Source organism: Indicator indicator, chromosome 10 (genome assembly GCF_027791375.1).
Source record: "Indicator indicator isolate 239-I01 chromosome 10, UM_Iind_1.1, whole genome shotgun sequence".
Classification (NCBI taxonomy): domain Eukaryota; kingdom Metazoa; phylum Chordata; class Aves; order Piciformes; family Indicatoridae; genus Indicator; species Indicator indicator.
In genome coordinates, this window is record NC_072019.1 from 12,505,346 (window position 1) to 12,518,586 (window position 13,241).

The 13,241-nt window shown below is 47.2% G+C and overlaps 1 protein-coding gene across 1 annotated transcript; it reads right to left on the minus strand.

Moving 5' to 3' along the window:
- Positions 1-2,720: 2,720 nt before the first annotated feature.
- GFI1 (growth factor independent 1 transcriptional repressor) lies at positions 2,721-12,552 on the minus strand. The gene is made up of 7 exons (XM_054384301.1): positions 12,438-12,552; positions 12,255-12,289; positions 11,978-12,128; positions 6,944-7,359; positions 6,715-6,852; positions 4,958-5,123; positions 2,721-2,899 (listed from the first exon to the last, which is right to left on the minus strand). Exons 1-7 carry the CDS (start codon positions 12,550-12,552, stop codon positions 2,721-2,723), a joined length of 1,200 nt encoding a protein of 399 aa, XP_054240276.1.
- Positions 12,553-13,241: the final 689 nt, after the last annotated feature.

Genomic DNA, 13,241 nt, shown 5'->3' on the forward strand with positions numbered 1-13,241 from the left:
TTTCTTCCCTTGAAGAACAGTGTTTGTCACCCAGGCTGTGCCCATGCTGCACAGCCCTCCAGCCCCAGAAGAAGCTGCCTCCCCAGGCCTCCCAAACTCAGCACCAGACTCAAACTACACTAGTCCTGTTTGAAGATGAGATGCTCCGAGGATTAAGCACACATTGCTATTGTAGTTGTAAAGCTAAATACCAGTAATCAAGCCCACTCCAGGCCTGTTGGAGTAAGGCCTGCCTACCGGTGGAAAGCTGTGCCTGACAGAAGAGCCTCCTGAGGGCAGAGAGGCTGAGGCCAGCTGCAGTGCACTGGCTGCCCCATGCCCAGTACCCGTGGCCAGCATTCACTCTATCCACAACCACAGCTTCCCTGTTAAATAAATATCAAGCATCACCCCAAGGACAGACCGAAACCTACCTGTTCTATGCACCAAGCTGCTCCTCAGAACCTCCTCTAGTCTGGGCAAGGCTCAGGGAATCACCAGACCATCCCCATTACCACCTACTCTCCTACCCTGATCTGCATTAATTAACCCAGCTAAACGGGCTTAATGTGGTCATCAGAGCACCTGGTGCCTCTCATGTGCCTCTGCTGCAGTCTCTGACCCTGACCATTGTGACTATGTGCCATGTTTTTATTGAGTGTTTCCATTTAATAAAAGTCCTGTCTGCGAAGGCTGTGTTTCACCAACTCTGTTTTGATGAGCTAACCCCTTCTCAAGTGGCATGCACTGGGTTAGTACTGCAGGGGTACACTTCAGATACAGTCTGCAAGTACAGCTCTGTGAGGAAGGGCCTGCAACTGAACTTCTCAGAGGCAGGAGAAACCAAAAGCACAGAGAGACCTGGGCCATACCACAGCAAGTAAAGTGCCATGTCCCTTGGGTGGGCAGGGTTCCCCAAGGGCTGGGCCAGCCCAGCAGGCCACTGGTTTTATCCAGAATAAAAGCACAAATCTGTAAACAAGACTGGGCACACAAGGTTACATGCACGTGTAACTGCTCAGGCCGCCATGCTGTGCTCTGCTGAGAAAAAGGCTAGGGACCCTCTCTGTCATCCTCCTCCTTCTCCTTTGTATGGGCTGCGACTGCCAGATGGAGCAAGCCCTACAGACAAGGCAGGCAGTCAAAATGCAGTTCTGTGAATCCCCACAGGCTTAAGTTTAAACAACACACCTGCTGCTCAGGTGTCCCTGCAAACTCCCCAGCAGACATTTAATCTTGCAAGAGGACATTTAAGTTCCTCCTGGGCTAAGCATGACTTCTGGCAATCTACATTTGCAAAGCAGACACGTAAAACTGCTGTTACCCCACCAAACCCTTTTATGGTGACAATCCTAAGCAGTCTTCAAAAGTGTGAAGTGTTTAACTGAAATCAGTGGGAAATGGACAAATGAATATTGCAGTGGTATCTTTAATCACAAAAGCTCTTGTGCAGATTCTGCTGTGCCTACATTCCTTCGTCAAGCGACGTATTCCTCAACATCACTGTGAAGTATTGTTTCAACAGCTGACATGAAGTTGCATATCAAATAAAAATCACTCTGGACCATCCTCAATACTTTATTAACTTAAACATTGTTCCAATAAATACGAACCAATGAACATAAGACACTCCATAAAATCTAAATAAGGACATATACAAACCTGTCAACAAAGCAAAACCAGCATTTTTTTTTAACTGAGGTACATGCAGGGTCATTTAAGGCAAATTCAGTCAATTATACTTATTAATAATGATTCCTGCCCACCTCAGCTGAATTTCCCTTTAAAAGTTAAAAAAGAGAATATACAAATGATGCTATGGAGTAGCTATGTTCCAGTTATTAGAACAAGCCCAGAGTATGGAAGCCAGTAATGGTTCTGGACAGAAAGTCTCTGCCTCCCTAGTGCTCCTGCCCTCCTCAGTCAGGATGACATGTTGGATGGGTTTCTAGTTATAAGGCATAACTCTGTGCTTTGGCTTTTCCACTTGTCTTTCACAATCTTCCGTCTCTCTAGTGGATGTGGCAAGAAGCAACCCCCTCTGCCTCAAACACGCACACAGCCAGGCCTCGCACAGACAAGAGAAATGGCTCTGGGGGGGATAAAAAGGGCCTCTCTATAGTAGCTGTTAATGCAGCTCTTGATTTGCACCAGAACAAGTGGGAGCAGAATCAGACCCAAGCTGGTACCTTTGCTTAAAAAACAGCAAGATATTAAACTGCACATTTCAGTCCTGATCCTCCAGGTTTTCCTGACAGGAAACCAAGAGCAAAGCCATTCAGCACTGAAAGTCAGCCAAGGCAAGTGCTCACTACATCAAGCCCTGATGGCTCTCTGTCATTACCATGTAAACACTTATACCCATGTTTCCCTGCAAGGTGATTCAGATTACTGAAAACTTCGGACAGTTCATCTTGGCCATGGGAGAAATACTTTTCAACTTACAAATACTTGGTAGCTTATCCATCTTTGGAGTATCAGGCTTCATACCTAAAAGGCTTACTTTCCAGTGTTATTTCAGAAACAGAAGAGAAAGAGAGAAACACCAGACTTTATTTTCCCCTTTCAATCATTCAGCTTGAGTTCTCAACGCATGGTCCTGTCCTGCTCTTTCTCCTCTGATCTCCTGGTCAAAAAGGTAATGCCAGGGCCTGTGCTCAGGACAGAGCTTGGGTCCAGCGGGAAAAAGAAGGGAGTCTGTTCTCGTAGTGTTGTAGGTGCTTCTGTATTGCAGCCGGGACTCATTTCAGGCCATGCTGTGTCTCACGGTGTCTCCGCAAATCCACCTTGCGTTGGAAGCCTTTGCCACACAGATCACAGCCAAAGGGCTTGAAGCCTGTGTGCTTCCGACTGTGAGTGATGAGGTTGGAGCTCTGGCTAAAGGCTTTCCCACACACCTGGCACTTGTGAGGCTTCTCACCTGCAAGCAGAAGGTAGGGGAGAGAGTGAGAAAGAGGCAATGTGCTGCTTACACAGGACCAGAGCAAACAGGAAATGCACACTGGGCCTTACAGCTAATCAAAAAGATTTTTGTGTGATTACCAAATTAGTTATTTCTATAAAAAACATGCAACTGGGAGCCCCGAAGCATTAGCTGAGCCTGCAGTACAGCTGAGCAGACCTGGGCTTGGCTGCACCTCCACCAACCAGGATAGTCCAGGGAGCAGCCTAAAGCACAGAGTGCTCTCAGAACACTGTAACTTGTTAATATATTTTTCTGCATGGGCTCTGTGCAGTTTAAACTGGCTTTGTGCCCTAAAATGTGAGGAACTCCTGAAAAGATCCCCAGATCATGCTGAATGCCTGACATTGGTTGTTACAACATCAGCACGGAGGCAGGTATAATAGGTAGATGGAGGTTTATAAGCCAAAAGCAGTGAGCTCATGTCTGTCCCAGAGGGAGGTATGAGGACCCTTAAGCAAACCCTGAAGGGCAGAGGTCATTCAGAGATCTGCTCTTCTATCCATTCCCCACAATGAAATGCTAGCAGTCACTGAATCAGACCAGAAGTTCTCCTGCATGTAAATAACATAAGTGGGAATAAATCCAGCCTCTGGCACTTCTCCTACAAGAGGGGTCAATGGTGGAATTCCACTAGCCTACACAGGAGCAGGATCTCAGTCTATTTTCATAGTGTTTATTATCAAATAAAAGATACAAGGGAACCCAATCACAAAACCAAGCCTGATTTTCAGAATAGTTCTGCACCTGCAGAGCCCACTGACTTCAGCTGCAGCAACAAACTCTTCATGCATTTGAAGATCAGATTCTTAGAAACATAAAATAATACAAACTGTGCTCTGTTCACAAGCGCACCCTGTATATGAAAGGGATTTCCAGTTCAGTCAAGGATTTGGGTTTATAGCAACCACTTAAAGGCCCAGGCACTGTTTCTGATCTCACAACAAAATAATAGTTTTGACTGATCCGTGAATTTGGCTTAAATAACACTTAGCCTGAGTTGGTAAAGTTACTGTCGAAATACTATTTGTGTTACTTCTTAATTAGTTCATTTTCATCCAGAAAAAATCTGGTGAAAAATCCTTCTAAATAACATTTATTTTCACTGCTTGCCATCTCGGAAAGTCACAACCAAGCAGTGCTATATATTTGCCATTTTTAGGCTTCCCCCTTGAGAACCACTAGTGATCACTAGCAGGAAATAGTATTTTGGTCATCTGAACCTTGGGTTTGGCCAGTACAGCTGTTATTTTGTGTCTACAAATGCTTCTGTATCTCACACACCATTCATCCCCCTCTACTTTATAGGAATAGTGCAGGTCTGAAAGGCCAGATTTTCTTTTAATGACTTCTGATAAACTTCCCTTCTCACTGAATTGTATTTTTAAATCAATTTCCTTTAGTGATTCACCTGCACTTTATTAGTTTCCATGTTTATTACTAACAGTGAAACTTGAGAACTCTGCACCTCTCCTTCCATTCTGTATCAAACTGCAGCCATTTCTCAGAAGGTCCGGGTGCAAGTGCAGACAATCTCTGAACAAATATTTAGACTAAGAGTTGGACCCTAGGCCCTCCAGTTTAGTGTTTGATCTAGAGGAGGAGACTCCTGTTGTTCCTATCATAAATTGGTAGATCCTGCAAAAAGAAATGCTGCAATCAAATTCACCTGCCATTTTCCAGGGACCTCAGCTGTAAATCAAGGCTACACGAATATAATACTCTACAAATGATCTTACACAAAAGCCCTCTGAATAAACATTGGTGGGTCCTATAAAGGAAACATTGATTGGACTGCGAGGATTTGGGTTATTTTGCAGATGCTATTCATGAAACCACATTCAAATTACCCCCTTTTGCACAAGCAGAGCTCAGATAGCATCAACAGCAGGGCAGTGAGAAGCATGGCTAGACATGTGTACTGTCCCAGCTGAGGAGCAATGGGCTGCTGCAGAGGTCTTTCTCAGAGACCTGCCCTCACAGTTTGGGCTGAATCCCAGCAGCTGCAGGGCTGACCTGTGTGAATGAAGGTGTGTTTCTTCATATCGGATTTCTGGTGGAACCGCTTCCCACAGTACTGGCATGGATAAGGCCGGGTGTCTGAGTGGATGAGCAAGTGGGTGGACAGAGTAGACGATCTCTTAAAACTCTTGCCACAAATCTTACAATCAAAGCTGCGTTCCTGCAGAGAGAGGAGCCCAAACGCACATGTTACGTCATACCGACGATCTCATCAGCCGCAAGCTGCCTGGTAGCACATCAGTATTGCCCATTCTGCCTTAGCAAGCACTTCTACTTCAGAGTGCTAAGTGGCTTGTGAAGACACCTATATTGGTATGACAGCATTACATGGTAAAAAAGGTAATGCACCTTATACCTGCTCCTCACAAAAATTAGTTGAACAGGTCTTCCTGCTGGTAGGAATGGCCAGATCAGAGCAGCCCTGATGGACTGGGCAGAGTCTGCCTGCGCATTTCAACAGGAGCCCAAGACATGATCACTCAGTCCAGTGGGAAGCCCAACAGCTGCAGCACTGTTCAAAAGCCACCTCTCCACTGTATGCAGGAAAGTGAGTGCTGAGGTCTGCCTGGCTCTCCTGGGAAATTTCTGTGGCAGGCTGTCTTCGGGCAGGGTAACAACTAACTGCTTATTTATAGTTCCATTAAAACTCAAATTAAACGCACCTAGAGTATCTGTGGAAAACAGGTTTTTGGCTTACTATTTTAATATATCAAATTTTTTGGCTTACTACTTTAACATATCAAAATAAATTAATAGAGACCTTGTTGCCTCTCTCCTTTCCCTCACATACTCCTCTCCACCACTATAAATCATCTCTTCTTTCCATCCCTTAACTACCATCACACCTTTCTCTTCCTGGTGTGCTTTCACACAATCACCTTTGTTTATTAAGCTTTTAATGCCCTCTCCCTGAAATGCTGTCCTCTCCATAGGCACAATATGCAGTGATGCTCTTTTCATCGTTACTTAATAGGTGATATTTCCCCTCCCTGTGTTCTCTGCTGTTGAACACTCCTACAATTGTAAATGAAACAGTTAGCAAAAAACAACGCTGATGTAACTCTATCCTCCAAAAGCCAATCTGAAGCAGGAAGATGTGCCAGGCCAGGTGGGTGGGTGAAGGGGAATATGGCACAGTACCAGCAGGTGGAAAATGTTACAAGTCCTCCTACCAAAATTAACCATCATATTGTTTTGGTGTGTGACTCAGAGTGTGTTGAGATGGGTAAAGACTGTTCTCTATACTTGACTGGTCATTCAGATGGTCCCTGCACAGACACAATGAATACAAACAAGGGAAGACACACTTCTTTGGGGAAGGGGAGGAGAAAGAATGAGGAGAGCTGCATTGGAAAAAAGCACAGTGGGTTGTATAGCTATTAAAACAAATCCACATCTGCATCAGTTTCCAGCTCTGAGAGTGACAATTTATTATTATCTATTACTTCTGGAGTGCCAAAAGTGCCCACTGCTTAATATAGATGCACGCAATGTCAGGGTAAAGGAAACAAAACTTGTGCTCTTTTATTTGTTGATTTGCTTCTCTGCTCCCTAGCTGCCCCCCTTTCCTTTTCTTGCAACCATACTCTTCACCTACAACTGCTCACTGCAGCCCTGCCATGTTCTCTTCCTCTCTTTGGTTTAGATGCCCAGCTGATGCCCTACATTGCCTTCATGACTTCCCCAGAGGAGGAGCAAGCAGTTAGCCTTTGCCCTTGGCCCTTTATCCTGCCAGTCCACCTCACTCTTACCTGTGAGTGCACAGCCTTGTGTTGCTCCAGGCTGACTGCATGGCCGAAGGTCTTGCCACACATGTCACAGGCAAAGGGCCTTGTGCCACTGTGTGAGCGGCGCACATGTACCTCAAGGCCATGTGGTGTGGAGAATACCTAAAGAGAGAAAGCACACAGGGTCAGATTTGCCATGGGGGTAAGGGTCTGGATGAGAGTTATAACCAGTGTGGGAGAAAGGGATTCCTACCTTGCTGCACTTGACACACTTGTAAGAGCCAGTGGTAATGAGCAGTGGGCGGCACAAGAGGTCTGACTCCACTTTGATACCACCTGGACTCTTCTCTTGCTGTAGCCCAGGCTGCGTCTCGGCATAGAGTCCAGGTGCTGCTGCTGGCGGTCGCTCAAACAGCCCTGAGCCAGGGGAGCTGAAGTCACCATAAAGTCCTAGGGAAGAGCTGCACTCTGCACCATAGAGGGCAGACTCAGAGGCTCGCTCACAGAAGAGCCCCAGGGCTGAGGTTCGCTCCAGCGTAGGGCAGGGTCTGTAGCTTTGCACAAGGTGCCTCAGCTCGGAGCCACCCAGGCTGTTCCACATGTATGGTTTGAAGGGCACCGAGAAGGGGGTTGCTTCATCTAGGGACGGACACACAGATCGCTCTGAGGCTGCAGGAAGACAAGGGCATGGGAATTAATGTGCCTCACCAGCCACTACCATGGGGCAGAATCAATCTCAGAATCAATCAAGCTTGTGCCCAGAGCCAGACCCTTGTACTGCTCATTAAGGCTTCCCTTTCATCTCACTGGGAGGACATTTTATACTGCACAGTAGGGTCTGTGCATACAGTACTACCTACTCACCCGCTGTCCAGACAAATTAACTAAAGCAGCCATCAATTTCATCTACCTCCATCTCTGGGTGCCCAGCTGTGTACACACTGATATAACTCTTGAGACACTAAACAACTTCGTCTGCAGCTTCCTCTGGTTTTACCTGGGGCTCCTCAGAATAGTATATATACTATGTCTCAAGATGGGCTTTGACAGTCCTCATATTTAAGCTCCAGTGTAGATCCCACACGTCCATATAGCAAATATGACACTATGGAGGTGCCAGAAGGAGCAAGTGTGCCAAGATTTACCTGTTCAACAAAACTAAACCTGCTTATTACACAATTTAATGCCCAAACCTAGTCTCTCAACTTCATGCCACAACTGTCCGTACCTATACTATACAGAATAATTGAAATAAAGACCACTTCAGAGGTGCTTGAATGTCATGCCTCACTTTTTCAGAAAACAAACCAAAACGGGATCAATCCTTATGTGAAATAAAATCGTGATTTCTTTAGATTGCTCTGAGTTTCTTCATGTAAAGAAACAATGTCCACCCAAAACATAAAGCTTTGCAAAATCATCAGTATCATCATTAAAAATTGAAGACACAGGAAGATTTTCCTAGCAGCACATAATCAAAGCCATCTCCTACCAGGACAAGCTCAAATGACTTCAGCTGGCTCTAACAGGCTCACCTTTGGCAACGGCATCTGGCCAAGGCAGCGGGCACCACAAGTTCAATTTTATTTGGGGGATCCATACCAGAGTCTAATGCAGTGGCAGGAACATAGTCTTTGAGGTCAGCGTCTAAAGGCGCAAATGCTCAGGGAGCCTTGCATAGAGGAAAGCATAGTTGGGCAGGGAACTGGACCCAAACTGTGTCTGTCAGAGATGCTGATTAATGTCCAAGGTGCTCTACTTTCACTCTTCATCACAACAGGCACCAGCACTATGAGAGTAAAATGTCTCTACTGCAAAAAAATGTTCTGGTAAACTAAGGAAAAGATGAATCAACTGCTGAAGTGCTGATGTCTTCATAGAGTTATTGGCATCCCTTACAGACTGGGCTTCCAGAATAACCTCTCTTACCCAAAAACTTTTCTACCCACAACTGCTCTCTTGCTCTCTCTCACTCCTGTCAGCTCCACATCTCTCATGGCTTTCTCAACCTTAAATAAACCAAGATAACCAGTGGTGAGCTAAGGAAGGAAGGCACGATGTGTTAGACTATCCATTTGGTTAGGCAGATGGCTACTGAGAGTTACAGAAGGGAGTAGGAAATGAGGTGAAAAATGAGCTTTGAATGATTTAATTGTTTCCTATCTTTTACATAATTTCAGATGTTAACAGTCTCAAATTCTTCCACTGAAATTAGTATATATGCACGCATACCAAGTGGGACATTTGAACAGAGCGATGAAATCAAATTAGCTGACATGGTGCTGAGCATGATTTTTCCTGTTCTGCACTGACTGCAAAGTTGTGGTCAGCATCACATCATCTGTCTTGTGCCTTTGCAACCAGTTTCAGTGTTGCCATCTCTCATGATTTTATCGCAAAACTCAAAAATATCTTAAAGACCCAGCTCTGGAAACTGCATGATTTCATCAGGCCCTCAGCTTTCCTTTTGTTTTCTTGTTTTAACTATTTTTTTTCCTTCTAGTCAGCTTCTACCTCAGAATGTAAAGAAAAGCATGAAAATGTAAACCCTCAGTGTTTCAACACTAGGACTGAATATCCACAAGGTATTACTTACAATCTTGATTTCTAAGTCAGTTCATTGAGTGAGAGGGGAGGGATGGCTGACCTGATTTTTGAGCCCTTGGAATTGGCACCATGGGACATGGTAAACATTGCACCACAGATCAGTTTGCGTGCAATGTTCCTTCCATCACCTCACGTGCCTTGGAGACCTTTCAAGCACAAGTGCAGTGGAGACACTCACACTATACTTCTCAGGGGCAAGTTCAAGCCATCCAAGCCAGTGTCAAGACTGACCTGCAAACCCTACTCTGCCACACTGCAAGGCACTCTCTGCTTCTCCTCTGCTCCACAGCATCTAGGCCTCCCCAGGTTGAGCAGGGATGGAGTGAGAGAATCTTCCTCATCTTCCTGGAAAATCTGTGCAGTCTTTATATAGACCACTTCTCTTTTGAAGGGAAGGCAAATTCAACCTGTTTGGAATGTTTGGAAACGTTTGGAAACAGATTGATATGCAAAGCAAAGAAAGATTCAAGCATCCTCCTCCACAGGACACAAAATGCCACACTCTCTGCACAAGTCCATCATAGCCCATAAAAGCCTCCCTAGAACACTGCATCATCAGCAGGCTCACCAGGAGATACTCATATACTGCTGCACTGAGATACCTGGTACCTTCTGTATATGCAAATGCACATGACTACACATGTGGAAAGTGAGGTTAAATAACAAAATGGTTTTCACTGCTGGAGTTGACAAGAGTGTCAGCAGGTATTGTGCATGTGCATACCTGCCTAGATTGGCAGCACAGTACTCAAAGACAAATCTGGTGTCTAGCTTTCAGTATCCAGCTTTCACTGCGCATTGAAGTGCAACCTACGCCTATGTTCACATGTAGGGATAAGGGGGTGATAGCAGTAATCACTGCACCTGCCCTGACTGTGATTTAGAAACATTATTTTTCATCTGCCTTGCCTGTCAGGGCATACAAACTGTGCCCCACCCCGACAACCGCAATCATAGAAATCCAGTCTCTCAGTAGCGTGTCTTGCTGAAGCGACCTAGGCATAAATTTCAGCTTCGCAACAAATCTGACGAAGCAGCTGGAAGTCAGAGGGACTGGACTGAATCTGTGGGAGGAATCCCACCTATTTAATCTTGATGCCACTGCCTTCATCATTAACCTAGCAGCACCTCTCTCAGTGCACTGAGGTTCATTTAATGAAGCTCTTTTCTTACAATGCAGGAGTCCCTTAGCTTCCTGTTTCCTTCTGCAAATGGGATCAGAGTTCCAGAACCCCTCTTCTACACAGTCCCTGAAAAATCTCAGTTTGGGGATGTCATGCTCATTTTGTAAAGATACTCTCCCTTGATAGCTGGATGGCTGGCTGAGAGCTAATGAATCTCACAGCAGGGGAAGAAATGAGCGGGGAGGAGGAAAAGGCAGAGCAGTCCTGGTAAATAGCCAATCCAGTTTACATGTGTCTTTTAGGCACCTCATAAAAAAGTGTCCTGTGCAAAAATTGCAGTTATTTGTGGAAAGAGGAACACAACAAATTCATTGCAACAAAATCAGCATGCATTGCTATACTTTTTTAGAAATAATAGCAAAAGAAAGACTGATGCATTGCTGCATTTGGTCCAATGTGTCATTTGTAAAGACTGAAAGTGTCCCGTGGCTGGCTGTGATGATACTGGGAAGCATTTTTAATGTCCCCTCAAAGGGTTTAAGGGCTGTTAAAAGAAGAAGCAGCTTTGAAAATGCAAGCCCATCCCATTACAAACAAGTTATTGATGTGCAAGGATACTACACAAAGATGAAATGGGAAAAACCAGGACTAAGTATTTGTTTGCTGGCATCTGCTGTCAGTAAGACTGACACAATTTTTTCCTTTGCTACGACAAAAATTGTTCTTTTTTCCATCTCTCATTTTTTTAACCAAGGCAATAAAAGGTAGTTTTTATTTATACATGTTTTTGTTACAAAATGACACCATTGTATTTTTAAACGAGATAAGTATTTGCGCCAGGCTGGGGACAGCAGCTCCCACTGCTCCAACCACTTCAAAGGCAGGACGAGGGAGCTAGAGACAGGCATTGCAGCCATAAGTGTGAGTTTCCTGGATTTGGGATGTTTAAATCTGCCCATCCTTATTTTCCTCTGGGTTTTATGAATGCGTTTTTAGAAAAGGAAAAAAAAAATGCAAACACAAAACCAACCAAAGATACAAGGGTGGGAGGGAAAGATCCTTTTTATAGGCAAGAGACAAGAAACAAGCTGAAAGGCAATTAGGGAAAAGGTCTAGCAGGTAGTGCAAAACAAAAAATCAACACTGTTTACTACAGGAGTACAGATATCCTAGCAGAAATTTTTTCTGTCTCAAGAAATATCTAAACTCCGAGTAGCAGGATCCTGTAGGAAGATGTCGGGACATTTAAGACATAACCGGCTTGCATCTAGTAATTAATCAGAAACAAAAATAATCAACACCAAATGGCATTGCAACTTTCCTAAAGCCTGCAGCTCAACAGTGGGAGACGGGCTGGAAAAGCAACCCGAAGGAGGTAACTCGAAAACGGCTGGAAGGGGCAGATTTGCCTTTTCCCAGCCAAACCTGGCAAAGCCAAATCTGTTTCTTACACTCGTTTTCGACGGCAGCGCCCAGTCAGAGACACTGCCCCACAGCACCGACACATACACACAACTGGACCTTCACCGAGCGTGCTCAGCTCGCCCCGGTCCTACCTGGCGACACGGAAGGCGAGGGAGGTCTCCAGAAATCCTCAAATTCGGACACCCTGTCACAAACACTGCCCTCGCAGCTGGGCGCTGACTCGGAAGTACCATCGGCAGCTTCGGTAAGGTGGGATTCCGGGGAGAATTGCCCCTGGGAAGGCTCCGGATCAGGTAGCACCGTGTGGCACAGCCCCGCGTCCTCGGAGATTTTGCTGTCTGCAGGGCAAAGCGGGTGAGGGGGCTCATCAATGTCTGGCCGCGGTAGGAGCCGTCCACTTCACGCGGCGGCCCCACTCCCACCAAGGTTTGATGCCAGGCTCTCTCCAAACCCCATCAGCCCCACCGGCTTCCCAAAAATGCGGTCCGGGGAAGCTACACAACTACCGGTGCTGATGCCCTGGCAGCGGAGTGGTGCGGGACGGGCAGTATGTGCCCGCCGCAAACGAGGCCGCGAGCGAGAGACTCCTACCTGCGCAGATCTGGGCTAACACCGTCTCCAGCCGCAGGCTGTAGTCCTCATCGGCGGAGCGGGGCTGGTGGTAGCTGTGCGCTTTCTTGCTCTTCACTAGGAAGGACCTCGGCATGGTGGGGTACTGCCACGGTCGGCGCGGCCGCACTCCCTTCTCCAAGCACCGGGCACAACGTCACCCCCGAGACTCCCGCGGGGCGGCGGCGGGGACGCGACCTACGGGGAGGCGCCGAGCCCGCCGGTGAGGGCCGGGGGCGCCGGCCGGGAGGGGCCGCTCGCCGGGGGCGGCGCGCCAGGTGGCTGCGCGCAGGTGGCTTTGGGCACCCCCCCCCCACCCCCCGCCCCTTGCCAGCGCACAGCTACTCAGCGTCCCACTGCCTCCAGCCAACGCTGCCCCCGACCCGTGCTTGTGCTCCTGGGCCCACCCCGGCCACACTCCGGCGGCCCGACGGCAATCCCCGAATCGCGGAGAACAGGCAACAGCAGCGGTCGGGCGCCGTTCGTCGGAAGACCGGGGGATGAGGGAGATAGGGAGAAAGGACTTGGGGGGGGGGGGGGGGGGGGAGCGGCAGGGAGTTGGGGGGAGGTCCGGTGCACCCTTGTAGCTCCGCGGGAGTGCGGTCGCATTCGGTGCAGTGGGCGCACCGCTCCTCTGTGTTTGCCTCGCGCCGGCAGCCGCGGCTCAAACAGAACGTGCCCACGAACAGGCTTATTAATCCCCGTCACCTAAAACGGGCTGCTGCCGGGAGCGGACGAGAGAGTCGTTACAAACCCAACAGCCTAAACTCGACTCTTGGGAAGCTG

Excerpts from the sequence above, each read along its gene's own strand:
- GFI1 (XM_054384301.1), bottom strand. The coding sequence starts at position 12,552 with ATGCCGAGGTCCTTCCTAGTGAAGAGCAAGAAAGCGCACAGCTACCAC. Across the intron at positions 7,360-11,977 it reads CTCGCCTTCCGTGTCGCCAG|CCTCAGAGCGATCTGTGTGT; the intron begins GTAGGACCGGGG and ends GTCTTCCTGCAG. Across the intron at positions 6,853-6,943 it reads AGTGTGTCAAGTGCAGCAAG|GTATTCTCCACACCACATGG; the intron begins GTAGGAATCCCT and ends TTCTCTCTTTAG.